Source organism: Etheostoma cragini, chromosome 12, assembly GCF_013103735.1.
Source record: "Etheostoma cragini isolate CJK2018 chromosome 12, CSU_Ecrag_1.0, whole genome shotgun sequence".
Taxonomy (NCBI): Eukaryota; Metazoa; Chordata; class Actinopteri; order Perciformes; family Percidae; genus Etheostoma; species Etheostoma cragini.
This window is the reverse complement of record NC_048418.1, coordinates 25730256-25747807: the sequence shown is the minus strand read 5'-3', so window position 1 is coordinate 25747807 and position 17552 is coordinate 25730256. Positions and strand designations below refer to the sequence as shown.

The following is a 17552-nucleotide window of genomic DNA, read 5'->3' as shown; positions in this document are numbered from 1 at the left end:
CTTCACCATTTGATAGAAACTTTGGCACCAAAATTGCTGCGAAAGCCATCCAGTGGGTCACACGGACGCTCAAGGAGTCTTACAAAGGAGGTACACCATGCAGACCGTCCATTAACTCTTGGCTCTTTGTTTTTGTGGACCGATCCGGCTGGGTCCGGGTCGGTGTCTGCGTGACTGGACCCAGCTCGTGTTTGGTTCTAACGGCTGCTGCTTGTCTTGGATGCAGGGCGAGTGTTCGCTAACTCGGAGGACACAGCCTGCCTGTTGGGGATGCGTCGCAGAGCTCTGGTCTTCCAGCCTGTGTCCCGGCTCCGGGACGAGACCGACTTTGTGTAAGAAACATTTTCAGTTGTCCTCCATGTGTACTACAGGCCCTTCATGTGTGTTCACCACTCCAACAACCAGTAAAACCTGGACTACCTTACTGTACATCAGGGCTGCACCATGTGAGGAAAATATGCAATGTGCTGTAATGTGTTGAATATATTGATAATGGGATTACATGCCATAAATAGACAGATATTAAAGTCAGTTCTGCCTATTGAACAAATTAAACATGGAGTATAAAAAGAGTTCTCTACTAACTCAACATTTCTTGGAGTCTTTTCGATGGCGATAAACAAAACGATATATATTGTGCAGCCCTAATGTACATCATAGTTTCTCAAAGGCCCTCAGAAATGTTATGTCATGAAATAGTCATTTAAAAAAATCATAGTAAATGTCTGATGGAAAAATGCCCCCAAAAAGTTTAATATGTCCAAAAAACAGTTATAGTATAGTATGACATAAAAACGTGTGAAAAGTAGTTAATCATAGTAAGTCAAGACAACTTCATTTATATAACAATTCAGCAGCAAGGGAATTCAAAGTGCTTTACAGACATCATTAAAGAGCTAAGAGCTAGAACAGTCATACAAAAAAAGTCAGGATAAAATGTGCTAAAAAAGTCCTGGTCTAATATTTGATAGAGCGATATGTCACAGTGAGGATGTGCAGGGTGAATATGAAGCTGTCATCCTCCTCAGCCACAGGATCCCAAAGGAGCAGTGGTGGCTGAAGCTCCGCCCACTGATGAAAATCCTGGCCAAGTACAAGACTAGCTACGACGTGTCCGACTCGGGCCAGCTGGAACACGTGACCCGGGTCCGACCCAGGGAGACCAACCCCTCGGCGGCCATCTGAACAAAACCACGACGACTGATCCACCGCAAAGAAATTAATATAGAAATGAAAAGATAGTTGGCAATTTAAAAAGTCATATTGTAAGGTAAAACATTGCACTTTTCAAAAGGGATCTTCTATTTTAGATGGATGGTACAATTTAGGAAAAGATTGATCCCCAATCAAAAGGTATTATAGACTTAATATAAATATATAAGCACTCCTTAGCATGCACTGTAATAGTATTGACATTTAAGTCCTGATGAAATGTAGTTCTATCTAAAGACCTTCTAAACCCCCTAGCTGAGCAAACAACCATGCTGAGGTGGGAGATGTAGTTCGTCTTTTTTTTGTCATTTGTATTATTTTCAACAGCACTTTGAGCCCCATAATTAATGTACTCCCCTAAAGCTGCTTCGAAAGAGTTAACATATGTCAGGAGGACCCCCCGCTGTCAATCTAACACCTGTTCACACCTTTAAAACTGCCCATCTTGATGGAAATGTGAACTACAGGTTTAGTGAGCCCAGCTCGTTGTGTGTGTGTGTGTGTGTCCTAGCACCTGCTGTGTGTGTGTGTGTGTGTGTGTGTGTGTGTGTGTGTGCGTGTGCATGTTATTGCCTTAGCTGTCTGTATCCCCCCTGTGCTCTGAATGTGCCATCCCATAGTGGTTTCTGTGAACCGGGTCCTGCTGTTGCTGTAGTTTGTCACTGAAGGGGAGAATGTGAATGAAACGTGTATGCAACATTAATGTTATGTGCTGGCAGTCGTGTGTCCTCTGACTAATAAAACATTTATCGTGTGGAAAGTTATGAATGGTGTTGTCAACGAGAATTCTTGATGAAGAAAAGAGACTGAATCTGTCCACATTTCAAAAGAGGATTTCCTTACTTTGAGTGGGATGTACCAATGTTTAGTGCTGCTCACAGCTTTGAAAGTGTTTTAAAGTAAAGAGGAGACGTTATGGGCTGCTGCTTTCCTGCCGTTAGTCCCGGAGCTTGATACCACTCTGACGGCAGCAGGAGCCTGGCTCAGCACTAAGACCTGAAACAGGGCTATCAGAGCTGTCCAGAGGTAACGCGGTCCCCCTCCTAACCCTCCAGCTGTGTGGCGTTGTGCGTCTACTGGAGGTTATATGGCGGACTATCTAAAATATGTATTTCCCATGCAGACATCATGGTGGTATCAATCTTATTTACAAATTCTTCTTCCTATCTTAATTACTCTGGATAATTCAGACGTCTTCAGATTCTAAGAGAGTTCTACATGACAGAAATGTTACGTTGCATTAAATCTAATATGACCTATGACCTTTGCACTGGCGATTCTTGTTACTTCCCCCTTTACGTTCCTACATTCTATCATTCCTGTTGGGTTAAAAAAAAAAAGGTTTGCATTGAAGATGGTATTTCACATATTATTCTGTTTTCTGAATCATCTGAAAGTTAAATGAATTTAGCACAGAGCAACCAAATAATCTATTATTCAGCAGAGAAACACAACCACCCGATTAAAATATTCTAAAATAAAGAGCTGACTCAGATTCTGTTTAACTAATAGTACACTGTAATGCAATAATCCCATTCATTAATATGTACATATCAGGATATATAAATAGAAAAGTAATAATCTGAAGACTTAGATTACGACTACAACACTAAGCAGTTTTCAGTACATAGTACATCTTGCCACCGTAGCGCATCAGAAGTCCACCTTCTGATTATTATTATTATTATTATTATCGGATTATTTTACAATCCATGAGGGATCCTTCTTAATGGTTTGGTTCTCTGGGCCCAGGATGGCAACACCACACGTCCTCTGACCTACGCCCAGGTATCTGCAGGGAAACAACACCAAGGACACACACTTATCTCTGTTACATGCACAGCTGTCAGTTCTTTATTTTCTCTCTATTTAAGACCTATTTAAGGTTTTACCTTTCGGCCACTTCCACCAGGTCTTTGTGACTGACAGCGAAGAGTCTCTCTCTGTGGTTCTGCAGCATCTCATCGGTGACTCCACTGAGGAAGCGACCCATCCCTGCAGAGCAAAGACATGGGGAACAAACTAGTGGCAGGCCTGGAAGCAGCAGGACCCGAACCGCTAAATCCAAAAACCCAAATACCAGCCCAACAGCCAGAAACCCAGTGACATGAAGCATAAGAACTGGGAAACTAAATCCGAGTTATAACCACATTTAAGATGTTTCTAACCTGTACTCATGTATTACATTTGTGTACCGTACTTATAATCAACATAAGACCCTTTGGTGGATTATGGAAGGTTTTTAATCTTAAATGTAATCATTACGTAAGAAGATTGAATAATGTAAATTAAGGTGAACTTCATTCACAGTGGGAGTGTCACCTTTGCTTGAGGGGGCCACAGGTGAGTCAACAGCTGAGAAGACTGACAGTTTGGCTTCATCGATGTCCTGCTGGCTGAACTGTCCCGACTTGGCCCAGTCCACACCTTTATGAAATGCAGACAAGGTCTGCACCGAGTTGGGGTCCCTGAGAGACGGATGAGACAAACGGGACAATATCAACAAGCTCCGTCAGTTCTAGGGACCACGGTTTGATCCTTTGATTAAAAGTTTCCTTCTAGAGGAAGAGGAACCCTAAATGATATAGTAAATGTAAAGATATTAATCTGTAGTCCTCTAAGCTATAGCTTATATATTCGTGCAATGTGCATTGCAACACGTGTCCAGTGTGCTGAGCAGCTGCCCACCTGTATGAGTAGAAGGAGAAAAGACCTCCTCCCATCTTGGCCCCGCCCCCGTAGGCTCCCCCCTTCTCCCGGATCTCTCCATGGAGAAATTTGGCGGTCATCATCCTCGCCAAGATGCACAAACTGACAAAAAGAGAAAATAAAGGTATCAGACCGTGTAGGAGACCCACTTGCAGTACTCATTGAGTGTGACGCCAGCTGGGGGCTTCCTGCCGCTGGTCTTGGCGTGTGCTGCAGGAGTTACCTGGCGTAGTCCTCGTGGGAGAACGCCACCGCCCGGATACTCTCGCTGACAAAGTTGACAGGGAAGGGCAGCTGGAAGAAGGTTTTCATCTGACATGGCTGGAAGTTTACCTCCTGAAAAGTAGAAACAAAACCCACACTGCTTAATCAAAGTCAAGTCAACAGAATACTTCTCAAAAATCCTGTTGCTTCAAAGATTTCTTTTTTGCTTTCATGTTAGTCATTTCTCCCCCACTCCTTTAATTATAATGTTCTGTTTTTGGTGGTTATTCAAACTATAAACTCAACAAGGCAGCAACATTTACAGAGGACAAACAAATGATGTGATGGCGATGACGACGTGAACTTACAGAGATGAGCTTCCTACTCAGTCGGGGGTCACCCAGGGGCTCGATTGGCCTCTGGGATGAAGGAAAACAAGAACATCAAAGGAAGTTCAATATTGTTTTTATGACTTCAGTTGCCTGATTCATGCCTGTTGTTGATCACCTACCACAATAATATTACTTCTGACAGGTTTGCGTTCCTTTCTGTTATCAGCGACTTCCTTCATAAAACTCTCCAACTGTGCTGCTGTGTCCGACATTTTCTGCGGAGTGGTGTTCACTGCACACCTATAAAGGAACAGACATTTAATTAGAAGCAAAAGAAGTATGCCAAGTAGATGATATACAGTACATATTTCATGAAATCATGAACAGCAAAAAACTTGAGACTGGAGAGGCTGGAATGATACAGCGCTGATCCTGAAGGGATCAGAACCAATGACGTAGCAGGTGCAGCGGGACATGAACCCACCTCATGGTGTCAGGGTTGAGAAGGTGTTTTTTGATCCTGGGTAGTGTTCGAATGACGTGGCTGAGGTCTGACATCTCAGCTATCCTCTTCATAAACTTCACCTGATGTTTAAATAACCACACACAAAACAGCTGTTTCACAAACTGTTGAAACAGGTGGAAAAAACTAAGAGTATGTGTAACATCAGAAAAAAACTTTATACGTATCAAATGAAACCTTTAACAACTTAGTGTGTTACTTTTAATAACAAGTTACTTAAAAAGTATACATTTTGATAACAGAACATATCATCACATTATGACTCAACTGAACTGGTCTAACTAGGCGTGTTATGTCATAGCGCTGTAAAAGGTACCAGTCAGGTTGTTCCAGTTCTGGCAGACCCCCACACGTTATGTTAGTTAGGTCAGGCTGAGAAGGAGAGACTAGGTGGAGTCAGGCTGAGGAGGAGAGACTAGGTGGAGTCAGGCTGAGGAGGAGAGACTAGGGGGAGTCAGGCTGAGGAGGAGAGACTAGGGGGAGTCGGGCTGAGGAGCAGAGACTAGGTGGAGGAGGAGAGACTAGGTGGAGTCAGACTGAAGTAATTTAGATAGATCCGCATTCACGGCTTTCTTTAAATTGCTCATATTATGCTCACTACAAGCCAGTCAGGAGCAGAGTATGAGGGCCCTGACAGTACCTAGGTAAGGACTACTAGCCAGTCAGGAGCAGAGTATGAGGGCCCTGACAGTACCTAGGTAAGGACTACTAGCCAGTCAGAAGCAGAGTATGAGGCCCTGACAGTACCTAGGTAAGGACTACTAGCCAGTCAGAAGCAGAGTATGAGGGTCCTGACAGTACCTAGGTAAGGACTACTAGCCAGTCAGAAGCACAGTATGAGGGCGCGCCACACTAGCAGTTTTTTTAACAAGGAGTTTTCAAACACCAATACAACAGTAACAATGACTGTCACATGAATAATTATAAAAATAATGGTCACAAAATTCCAACAGTTATTTACTGAACAGCAATAGGTACCTGTTGTATTTTAACGCAGGCTGACAACAATAAGGTAAAACCACTGCTAAATGAACAAAAAAGGCTCCAGGATTACTAAATCTTGCCTGTTAAAAAGAAAACTATAATGCAGTGCACAGTAAAGCTAAACGGTGGCAGCCAAGGCCAATCCACTTTACACAAACAGCACATGTCTCTATTGAAAACAAGCAGTCATTGAAGCATGTTAAATTTGAAATTGTAAGATTTTTTAAATGTAATAACTCTGGGATAATTCTTCCTTTAGGATCTCTGTGGGCACAGGAGGATTTTAAGTTGTGTGATTGCTGTTAAGGAGAATAATAAAGAACAGCTTTAGTGAATTCTTTCTCGGACATGGTCATAATTTAAAATCAACGCATATTGCATAAGGTGATATATTTGGTGTGGTGAGGTTATAGGAAATACCCGGCCCTACTTTGAGCATTTCCTTGTTGCTGAAACACACAAGGTCAGTATGATCTCAGTTTGAGAAGGACCATTATTACTCAGTACCTGTTCCATCCCATGGAAAATCTCCTGCAGGTCTCCTGCTGGAGTCAGGTGTCGGCCTGCACGGGTCATGGCGTACATGTGACCAGAGTAAGAGATCCCATTGGCCAACTCTTGCGCTGACATCATCACCAGTACTCTCAGGCGCTCCTCGTCATCAAAGTGGGGGCTAGAAGAAAACCATTGCTGAGGTTAAGGCCACAGTCTCTCCGCATCCAGCTCACTGGTATCAGCATGGTTGACTATTGAACTTGTGTGTGTGTGTGTGTGTCAGCTCTGGTTGCTGGTGATATGGAGTTGTTAGGGGACGTACCTGTTGAATATGTCTCTCCACAGCTGAAACATGTGAGGAAGGTTCCTCTCCAGGCAGGAGGAGGACAGGAGGACACCCTGAAACAGAGAGCACCAAGCCAATGTTTTGAGCCTTTTGCTTTTAGCCTGGAAACCTGAACAATCTTCCAGCTCATGTTTCACTTGCTCTGGCAGATAAGTCTGGCCCTCTCCCATTCAAACAGATTTCCGGTTACATTTTTACTTTAACCCGTTCATCTGGCATGATTTTAAAACAATGACAGACAGAGGAGCGTCAGGCTTGACCGTAGTTACTGGACGTAACTGGCCTTCTCAGTCGAGCACAACACACCAGGCTCAGAAACTGTTAACTAGTAGGTGCTGATCAAAAACAAATCCAGATTCTGTTACTAGCACCAACCGAATTGCCTCTAAAAGTATCAAAAAATAACTCGCATTCAGTACCCAAATTTAATACCCAAGGAGTCAATCTCCTCAGCTCCAGGGGGCCAATAAACATGCAGCTTGCTTCTACCAAGATCTAATAATGTTTGTGATTGGCTGTGTAACTTAACATGGTGTCACAGAGACACCTAAGAAAAACTCTACATGGTAGGAGCGGAAAAATAAGTTAAATTATAAATGGCTTAATGTGTAATGTGTCATTTCTTTTTGTTTTTAAATAATTGGTACAGGAAAAAGTATCATATAGGAAACGGTATTGAAGTCTCAGTATTGGTATCAGTGCCTGTGTTGAAAGCCCTATTTTTAGTTTTTTGTATAGCTGTAGTGTGAAAAACGTTTCCAGCAGTCTATGCAGTGTTTCCTTTAGGATTTTATTTAAAAGTGGGGGCAGGTCTGTCTGAACATCAATAAATTGTCATTTATGTTGACTATATGGTAATGTAACGGACCGGCCCTACAGTTCGGCACATTTGCACATTCCGTCTGAGACCCGTATGTACAATACGTGCTTCATTAACAAAAGACACAAAATACAACAAGATAAAGAATATATGTAGTTATTTGAACATGTGCTCCTAAATAAATCTTACAGTTTGCACAAATATATTTTTAGTCGCAAATGCGAGTGAAATGCTCACATTGCTGACCCCTGAAAGGCCGGAGCTTATCACAGCATAAACCGGGCTGGAGTGATCTTATCACAGCATAAACCGGGCTGGAGTGATCTTATCACAGCATAAACTGGGCTGGAGTGATCTTATCACAGCATAAACTGGGCTGGAGTGATCTTATCACAGCATAAACTGGGCTGGAGTGATCTTATCACAGCATAAACCGGGCTGGACTCAGGGAGTAGAGATGCACCAATTCTAGGCCGATTTGGATTCTTCATTGAGTTTGACCTGCAGATTCCAATTCTTTTTTTCTGAGCACTTTTTCTGGCACACGCAAACATTTATTTTCCGTCATTTTTTTAATAGAACATTTTACGTTACATGTTTTACAAGATATTTCAAAGGATTGATAAATGGGAAATATATAGATTATTTCTGGTGTGGGAAATTCAAACACATCTACAGTGCAATATCCAATATCCAACTAAGAATAAGTGACATATTTAGCAAAGTAAACTGCTGTATAAAAACAGGTGATGTTGATTTGATATGCCGATTGTTGAACGCCCATACTCACGTTGGTATTTAATGTGCATTATTTACATGCTACAGTAGTTATACTGCCTTAATATAATGTAATTAATAGTGGATGTATTGTTATTATTTGCTAGCCTTTATATAATGTCTTTGCCCTGTGTATGGTAGCCAATGTTATTTATTTACAGCATTTGCCTAAAATCTGCATATGTTAGACTATGTCATGGCCGGTCATGTGAAAATCGGCCAGTTCCGGTCACCGGACGGTCAATCTGTGCTAGCAGGGAGCCAAATGGACTGATGGATAGGTTTGCACATTTACAGGCTTCTGATTTGGATGTGTGTGGGTTGCAGAAGGACACAGATATGTATTCACACAGAGGCACTATAGATGGAAATCAAAGCAACCCTTTACACTTGCTTTGCTTTAGTGCATCGTTTCAGACACAGATACACTGAGCTGGCACTAACCTGCTCATACATGTCCAGCTGGGTGGAGTCAGGGGTGACCTGGGTGGAGACAGACATGCCCCCTGTCCTCAGCTCCATCTGCTGGGCCTGTTGCCTGTAGTCCAGAGCTCCACAGCCCATTCTTATTACACCAACAAAAACACACACAGTCTTTAAAATGTGCTTTGCAAGTTTGGAAGCATGTAGTCTTACAAAAAAACACTAATAAAGCCTATCTTTCTCAATCTCAAATTTAAGTTACATTACACAGACTGCACAGATCATCAATAAAATCCTGATGTATTTATTAAAAGAAATGTGTTTAACTGAATTAATCTCAGCATTGTGCTTCTTAAAAACAAGATACAGTCAGTGAACATGTACTGTATGCACAAAACAAAACAAATGAAAAATAAGAGCCATTTTTAACCTCTTCTTCTTGTTCTGGGCTGACAGATGAACTCACTTAGTAATGACACTGCAGAAGAGCGGGACATAGAGCCTGAGGTCCTCTGGCAGGGTGTTGAGACTGCACACGGCTCTGAAGTAAACCAAGCAGTTGGTGGGCTGCTCACAGTACTGAACTGGTACACCGCCTGTGGAGATTAGGAGAGGACAGCCCTGGAGAGTTTTACCACACACTCTGGACTTGGGTGAAGATGGCAAAATACCATGTTACAATTGCAGATGTAATATGGACTGTAACATGGGGAACATTGTACTGTACCTGCTGTGCTGATTTGAACAGGAGTGATGGGTATCGTGGGCTCAATATCAGACACTTTGAGTGCAGGCAGACAGGAGGCATCCTGGGTTTTACTCTGAGTAGCCAGCAGCTCTAGACCTTTCCAAGAAAAAAAAACACCACTGTGAAATCTAGCAGACACTTGAATAGGAAGTCACAGCAGTTTAATCACATTCATTATAATTGATATCGTAATCATAGAAAGAAACAGCTTGTCATGGTTCCTGAGAACTAGATCCCTGAAGAAGGCCAACTCCTTGCTCACCATGACCGAACCTGGCCAATGACTCAACATGTTCTGTGTAATACGTTGGGCCCTATCATGCACCCGGCGCTGCGCAAAGCCCGACGCAAAGGTCTTTGCTAGATTAAGACCGACGCAGTTGTTCATTTCTCATCCAGCACCCATTTCTTTTAAAAAGAAAATGCATCTGCGCCCATCTTTGCGCCCATGGGTGTGCTGGTCTTACAGGGAGGTGTGTCCAGGTGCATTCTGGGAGTATTGCTATCTTGGGGTAGCAGAAAGGGATTTCACCATTGACCAACCAAAACCTGGTCTAAAAGTAGATAAGGCAGCATTTCATTGTTATTTTCACAGCACATTAGTCAAATGCTCCTAGGCTTGTGCACAGATTATGCTTGCTTGACACACACACACGCACACGCACACGCACACGGGGGGGGGGGGGGGGGGGGGGGGGGGGGGGGGGGGGGGGGGGGGGGGGGCGCAGCATGCACACAGCACTTTACGCCGTGAACTTAGATCGTTGAAATAGGACACTTTCTGTGTATATACACAACACAACACAACACAGTATCAATTTTACCCAGTAAGTGTGTTTACTGGTTAGTGTGTTTGAATTTATTTTGCTTTGCTTTACTATTACATATATAAGATATGTTTGAAATCCCCTTTGGGTAGAAAGAGGGTATGAGTGTAATTACTAAGTTTGTGTAGAGCGTCTTACCAAGCAGCCAGATTCCTAATGTTAAAGTAAGAGAATGTTTAACAGTGACAAAGTATTGGTGTTAATTGATTGGGACCTTGTGAACTAACCTTCTAGCAAAGGAATCCACAAACACATCATGGTTACCTTTCTTATAGATCTCTTTTCGGTCACTGTGAGACAGAGCCTGGATCTTTTTCTGGAGCTTCTCCTCCTCAGCCTGGGCCTGTTTCTCCAGGTACGCTTCATCTGGGCTCATGGACAGAGTCAGTCTGTGTGTGTTCTCCTGGGGGGGGGGGGGGGGGGGGGGGGGGGGACGACGACAGAAAACAGAAATACATCCTGGAAAGTTCAACTAGAGAACGTGAGGCGAGGCCACTGGCAACAGCAAGTATCTGGGCCAGTGTGCTGAACTTGGAACTTGGCTGAGGAAGCTGACCTTTGACCTTTCCTAACAAGGATGCTGGGATGTTTCCTGATAAATACAACTAGAAAATAAAGTTAAATTGTATTTCATGATAGAAAAGAATTCCATTTATTACAGTTCCAGCCCCCCACCCTACTTTTATTCTTCAACTTGCCACTATCCTGGAGAGATCCAAACACGTTTAATTCACCTTGAAGTAGTGTCTAACTTTCTCCTGCAGGAAGGAAGGGTTTTCATTCAGTGACTGCCTGAACTTTGCAACGCAATCGCTGATCTGCAGCAGCTCCACCGGGTCGCCATCATGGTTCCACGACGATGCAATGTACTAGAGACACAGACAAAATGTCAGGGGTGAGGAAACCAAAAACAGTAGCTCTGAGGAAAAAAAACTGTTTAGTATCTTGTTTTACACATGCTTCCTCTTATTTCACAGATGAAATACAAAGCATGATTTATACTTCATAAATCAAGTGGACAAACTGTCCACTGATGCCCTTAAATCATTTATTTTAAATAATAACTGTTGACATATTGGTCTTGAATTACAGCAATAACACATTTATTTTTTATTTTTTATAGCGCTGTTCTAGACCCTCAAAGATGTTTTACAGTTCTGGTTACATACAGACTAAACAGACGAGGTATGGAGACAAGGTTACTTGACAGACCGTAACACAGCAAATAAACTGCTGTGGTCACAAGAAGGTCTCCCAGGACAATAACTGTGGACATGTTTACATCCTTTGTATTTGTATAGATGTAAACAGAAGAACAGGGTATACAAATAGAAATGCAAGGCAAAAAGAACACCATCTAACATCCTTAGTGCTGCTTCCAGACCTGACACATGGAGGTTTCTAAGTACATGTAGTGCCCTTGTGGTTGTGGAAACAAAATGAAGGTTCCAGGTTCCAGATGAACAGCAGGGAACTCACCGAGGCCAGAGACAGGCCAAAGTTTGTGGACTGGTGTTTAATCTGGATCTCAAGCTTATGGAGGAGAGCCTCGATTCTTTCCTCCTCAAAGCCTTTCCTGTGAACAAGGAGAAGTGATTCAGTTTCATCTTACAGACTGTTGACATCTTCCATGATCCTTCCTATTAGCTCATTTACCAACATACTATTTGCTTATTTTCCAGTGCAAATGTGAATAACAGACGGTGAACAGAGACGGCATGACATATGAAGCTTTTGTAATGAGCAGATGAGCTTTTATCAAGTCTGTTTTATCAAATATTTGATGGCCGTTTTAAAACAAGTTACAACTTAGAGCAGAAATGTCAAATAAATGATGCCATCATTAACACTGAGCTGCACTCCTCACACAAAGCAGTGCAAATTTGATATCAAGCCATGAAAGAAAAACCATGGCACCGATATGATCGTTGTCCTTACTCTATAATGTCCTCGATGGTGTGGCTGATGATTTGTTTCACCCTCTCGGTGTCCTCCTCAGCCATTCCCTGCAGTCCGATGCTGAACGACGCCTCTTTGGTGCTGCCATCATAACTGCACAGGAAATTTCAACACGCTCAAGAATGAAAGCATGGCCAAATGGCACTGCGTCAAGGTGTCAAATACTTAAGGTGATGGGTTTTATCCCACAGATCCTGTAACGGATCAAACTTAGTATAACAGGTTTGCCGTTATCCCAAAGCATGTACACACCCTACGACAGAAGAGAAGTCGGTTCCTATCTTGGGTTCAATAAGAGCCTTGTAGAAGGGAGAGTTTGGTCCAGAGATCATTAGAGATGACAGCAGGCTGAGAGTGAATCCTTCAAACGTGTCAGTGATGCTGCACAGAGAACCACAATAAGGGATCAGATGTCACTGAATAACTAACTGCATGGCATTTCCCCCTCTCTCCCCCCTTTCTTGACTTCAGCTGTCCTATAAAAATAAAGGCCTACAATACCTCCAAAAAGTTTTATGATATATTGAGAAAGAGTGAAAAGTTCTAAAGATGACAATACAAGCTGCTGAAAACCAGGGCCAAACAAAAAGATCAGCAGAAACAGAGGATGCAGTATCTGTAGCTTTAGACTCTCATAAATGTCCTCCTGCTAAAATGACTTAAAGTACAAATGTCTGCAGGAAAACAGAGAGGGAGATGATGTGATCTTACTCTCCCAGCAGGTAGCTCACACACAGCGTGTTCTGCCTGGCTGGATCTGGAGCCATAGCATCGGGGCTGCAGGTTACATGCTCTTCTCTCTGGGAAACCAACGGGAATCACAGTGACATCACACAGACTATTCAATGCAAACAAAACAACGGATGCATGCAAGTGATAATTAAATACATGAATTTGGATAATTCTATTGTTAAAGTACTTTTGTTACCTCTAATACCATTTCAGCCTTACTGTATGTTCCAATAAGATGTCGGCGTTATGAACTTACAGGGCTGCTCCAGTGCGGCTGGGAGGGGACCTCTGTGTTTGGGTGGATGCGTTGAAACCTGGACAGAGCCTCCTCCTCAATCTGCTTCAGATGCTGCTCCAAAGGCAAATCTCCATAGGTGAAGAACCTGACGAACGTAATGAAGACTTACGCATAACACACACACACACACACTAGCACTGCAGCTAGCATGCATAAGGCTGCAGCAGGGAATTGTTCTAAACAACGAATAATACCAGACTGAGTAAGCTACGGGAGTACAACAAAACAGTTTTCTGTTCTCGTGTGTCCCCGTCTACCTAGCATTGCTGGGGTGGTAATGTGTGGCGTGGAACTGTTTGAGCTGCTCCCAGGTGAGGTCGGGGATGGCTAGAGGCTCCCCCCCTGACACCACAGAGTAGGTGTGGTCTGGAAACAGCTTGTTCTGGAGGTGCTGGGCATACACACGCTCATTGTCCGACTGCAAGAATACACACACAAATTATTATTTCAGATTCTGCCAACATGTAAATATATGAAAGCATTACTGATTCCAAGATAAATATTGTCAACATAAAGTGGCAGTGGCTGTTGTCACACAAACGTACATATTCAAACATTCTTTTTGTTTTTAGTGGTTTATCTGGCCCCCTCTCTTTCTATCTGTCCTTGTTATCCTTGTGTAGCCTGCCTTTGTTTCTTCTTGATTGCAGGACATTTTGTTCAAGAAAAGTGCAACTGCACCAAGCAGATGTTTTTCTTTGGATTAACATTTCTGTGTTATATGTTATATGAAATGTTAATGACAGTAAGTGGGAAAGTGTTGACTTACAAAAGCCCCCTTCATTTCATTGAACACCACTCCTTTGAAAACCAGGGGGGAATTGATATCGGTGGGGGTTTCATTCTCCAGCCTCCAGCCCTCCTGCCTGGAAAATCCAGACATACAAAATCAAACTGGGTAATGCTGATTTCCTCTGTTCCAGATCTGGTACAGCCCTGCCAAATGATATGGTCTGTTTTGGTCTACTGTTGGACAATACAGGGAGGAACTGACTGTTCAGACACATTAACAACTAGGCATGTGTAACTTTGGCCACCGTTTTGTTATAATGCCATCACGCTTTTTATAAAACAAAAGTGAGCCGTTTTAGCACTGTAACATGTATAACTGTGGAGCAATAGTCAAAAACTCACCAGAAATCCTGCTCTCGTAAACAAGGGAAGAAAACTGCATCTAGATAGACTGACAGAAGATTCTGGAAATCCTTCCCATTTTGGGTGGAGAACGGATACATGGTGTAGTCACTGGCTGTTCACGGGAAAGGAAGCAAACAAACAACCCTTGCAAAAAGCTCTTCCCCCATAGAAAAATCAACCAACCATCAGGTGAAAGTTCTTTCACTTTCTTTTGAGGCTGATGACTAAAATAATGACAGTAGCTTTTTATTCAAGCCATCAAGTTTTGGTGCATGTAAACACTCACTCATTTTCAATACTATAACCTCTAATATGCATGTCCAAATATAGTATGTATATATCATATATTCCAGCCTCTAAATACTATTAGATCAGCTGGGACAGTCAAGCAAGTCCATTGCAATAATGTGAAAAGCTCAGGTAAACTAAAATCCTAGATTAGGCCCACATACATACATTAAACCTGGAAAAGGCCTTAGCCACTGATTCATTTTCTATTCTTGATATTCATGTTAACACAAGCACACTTTTCCCCCCCCAACACATTTAATTCCATACCTGTGAAAGCGTTCATAAAGGTGGACAGGGACCTGTTAAGCATCTTGAAGAAAGGGTCTCTGCAGGGATACTTCTCTGATCCACAAAGCACCGTGTGCTCCAGGATGTGCGGGACCCCCGTGCTGTCCATGGGAGTCGTTCTGAACTGGACACTGAAAATACAGGAACAAGTATAAGAGGCAACTGATTTATTTCCTAAGCTGGGGGAAAAAGATGCTGCTGTATAGACAAACACTTCTTAAAGAAGAAAGAAAGTTCTAATCTGTTGTCGAACATTATTTTATCAATAGGTAGAAGTGGTGAAACGCATTTCAACCGACCTGAAGAGGTTATTGGAGTCATCTCTGGCTGCATGGAGGTGCTGAGCTCCAGTTGTATCATGTGTTAACTTCACTGCTGTGAGAAACAAGTCAGGGACCACTACAACCTGGGGGGGGGGCAGAATCAGCAGCAGACAGGTCTTATCTCAGCCACTGAATAAAACCACGTTTGGTACAAGAAGGCCAATGCATTAACACCTCGGCCCAGTGTCCGTACATTACTTTTTAACCCCAAAATAGTTTACCTCTCTGACTGTGAAGCCGTGGATTTTCTGTCCTGGTTGGTACTGACTGGCCCTCTCTTTTGCTGAAGTGCTCTTTAGCTTCCACGTGTGCTGCTGTCCATTGAAACTGGGAAAAGAAAATAGTTAATAGTACAAAGAATAATTCACTCCATGTTTGCACAAACTAAATCTAATCTCATGTCTCCCTATTTTATTGCATTGAGTATCTTGTGTATTGGCTGACACATCCCCACAGCACGGCACAGCTTAACTAGGATGCTAAAGCTTTGGTTAGAAGTTTCCTCTATTGCTAAATACATATCTGTGCAAAACATACTGCGGCCACACAACTTCCATGTGGACCTTCGGTTTTAAAGAGGAGAAAATAACCACTGTTAGAGTAGAAAAGAAGAATTGCAAATGACCAAGCCTTGTGTTGGTATCGGTATTTCCAGAGTGTGCATGCCTTTCAGCCTCAGACCATGGGCAAATACTGTTACTCTACTACACATATATACAAATACTCCATACTCCTACAGGCCACAGCAGGATCACTTCACAACATGGTGCAACACCAATGTAGGCTCGTGTGAAACTGCAATATACTCAGCTAAGCCTAACCCCTCTTCTTACTCTGATATCATTACCCCAAACAATAGTTACTGCCCCCAGCCTACGCTAGGCTGAACCTGCTATAATGTATTAAAGGACCAGTGAATTTAAAACAGATAACTGCATTAGAAACTCTGCTTGCATCAAAGTACCCTTTCATATCACATAAACTCACATATTGTTACAGTCAGTGAACGTTGAAGTCGACAGCACACACAGACACTTTTTAAATGATGAGCAATAACGTGTTTACGGTTTTTTAAAGACTATTGTTGGGGCTTGTCCGCCTTTAACTTTGTCAGGACAGTTATGTGAGAGAGGGGGGAGACAAGCAGGAATAGTTGTCAGTGAATGTTGAAGTCGACAGCACACAGCCATGTTAACACGATGAGCAGTAACGTTATGCTAAGAGTGTTCACGCTAACGTGCTGCTCCGTTAGCTAGCTAGCTTACCTCAGATATCGAAGTTTCTGGAGCACCGCTTTCGTTTGTCTGAACATGGCTTTGTCACTTGTATTCAAGTATGTCTACTTCCAGTTTGTTCGACTTTGAAAACAACTGGCAATTCTAATTAAATTTGGTCAATAATTCCACATTATTTCTGTTGAGCATCGCCGGCACGGTGTCCTCTCATGCCGTGTAGTACAGTTAACACATTGGGTCAGTGGCGGACGTAAATGAGCGTTATACCTGCGCAGACAGCAGATCTGACAGCCAAGTTCTGCTCAGTCGTACCCATCCAACCGCAATGTAACTCTACAAGTACTCCCCGAGCAATTTTCAACACCCGTAAGCGGAACTTCCAACCTACAAACAAGCTTATTTCCGGTTGGTCGAGCTAGAATGAAGAGCAAAAATGATTGGCTCATACGTCGAATCATTAATGTTACCAAACCATGACTGCCACGGGGATATTTTGAAGGGCAAACATCTCGTTAAACATACTTAACAACACTTTATTTCACACCTGAGCTTTTTTTTCAACTTTAAAAGAACGTTAATTCATTTGAAGGATTCCGCCTTTCATTATTTCCTTCAGTTGTAGTTCAGTATGTCGTCCAGCAGATGTCGCTGTAAGACCATGTCTCAACCTCAGACTGCTGACAGTCTCCGGTTAGGTTAGTTACAAAAGTAAGGGAAGTTAAGTTAGAAACTTTTTTCCAGACTCCGCTTTTTTCTAAATATTCCACTGTGGGGTCAAGAAATACGAGAAAACTTGAAAATATTATTAGGATGCATCACATTTACATAGGCTACACTATAGCAGATTCTTAAGAAGAACATTTATTCCCTGGACCCTGGAGATCTGGGA

The 17552-nt window shown here is 42.6% G+C and overlaps 2 protein-coding genes across 7 annotated transcripts in view; one reads left to right on the top strand and one right to left on the bottom strand.

Annotated features, from left to right (window-relative positions):
* Window positions 1-1976, top strand: part of LOC117954131 (ATP-dependent 6-phosphofructokinase, platelet type-like) — a 25322-nt gene extending 23346 nt beyond the window's left edge. For 5 of the 6 annotated variants that reach the window (XM_034887662.1, XM_034887664.1, XM_034887665.1 and 2 more), the window contains 3 exons: window positions 1-90; window positions 227-332; window positions 1029-1334. The exon at window positions 1-90 is cut by the window's left edge and continues 10 nt beyond it. In XM_034887662.1, the coding sequence (XP_034743553.1) occupies window positions 1-90; window positions 227-332; window positions 1029-1185 (353 nt within the window). In that variant the 3' untranslated portion in view covers window positions 1186-1334. The other variant, XR_004658747.1, reaches the window with a different exon arrangement.
* A 743-nt stretch (window positions 1977-2719) lies between these two features.
* pitrm1 (pitrilysin metallopeptidase 1) lies at window positions 2720-16977 on the bottom strand. Its single transcript, XM_034887661.1, has 27 exons — window positions 16694-16977; window positions 15650-15755; window positions 15405-15511; window positions 15085-15236; window positions 14524-14638; window positions 14159-14255; window positions 13647-13807; window positions 13348-13474; window positions 13071-13159; window positions 12612-12740; window positions 12339-12452; window positions 11880-11976; window positions 11135-11269; window positions 10665-10803; window positions 9553-9669; window positions 9292-9421; window positions 8847-8967; window positions 6782-6858; window positions 6472-6637; window positions 4942-5042; window positions 4637-4757; window positions 4494-4544; window positions 4145-4257; window positions 3901-4023; window positions 3535-3680; window positions 3105-3207; window positions 2720-3004 (listed from the first exon to the last, which is right to left on the bottom strand). The coding sequence occupies exons 1-27, from the start codon at window positions 16738-16740 to the stop codon at window positions 2911-2913; spliced, it is 3078 nt and encodes a 1025-aa protein (XP_034743552.1). The 5' UTR covers window positions 16741-16977; the 3' UTR covers window positions 2720-2910.
* Between the last annotated feature and the right edge of the window lie 575 nt (window positions 16978-17552).

Coding starts and splice junctions, on each gene's coding strand:
- pitrm1 (XM_034887661.1), bottom strand. CDS start 16,740: ATGTTCAGACAAACGAAAGCGGTGCTCCAGAAACTTCGATATCTGAG. Junction 12,741..13,070: donor GTGAGCTACCTGCTGGGAGA/GTAAGATCACAT, acceptor TTCTCTGTGCAG/CATCACTGACACGTTTGAAG. Junction 11,977..12,338: donor ACCATCGAGGACATTATAGA/GTAAGGACAACG, acceptor CCTTGTTCACAG/GAAAGGCTTTGAGGAGGAAA.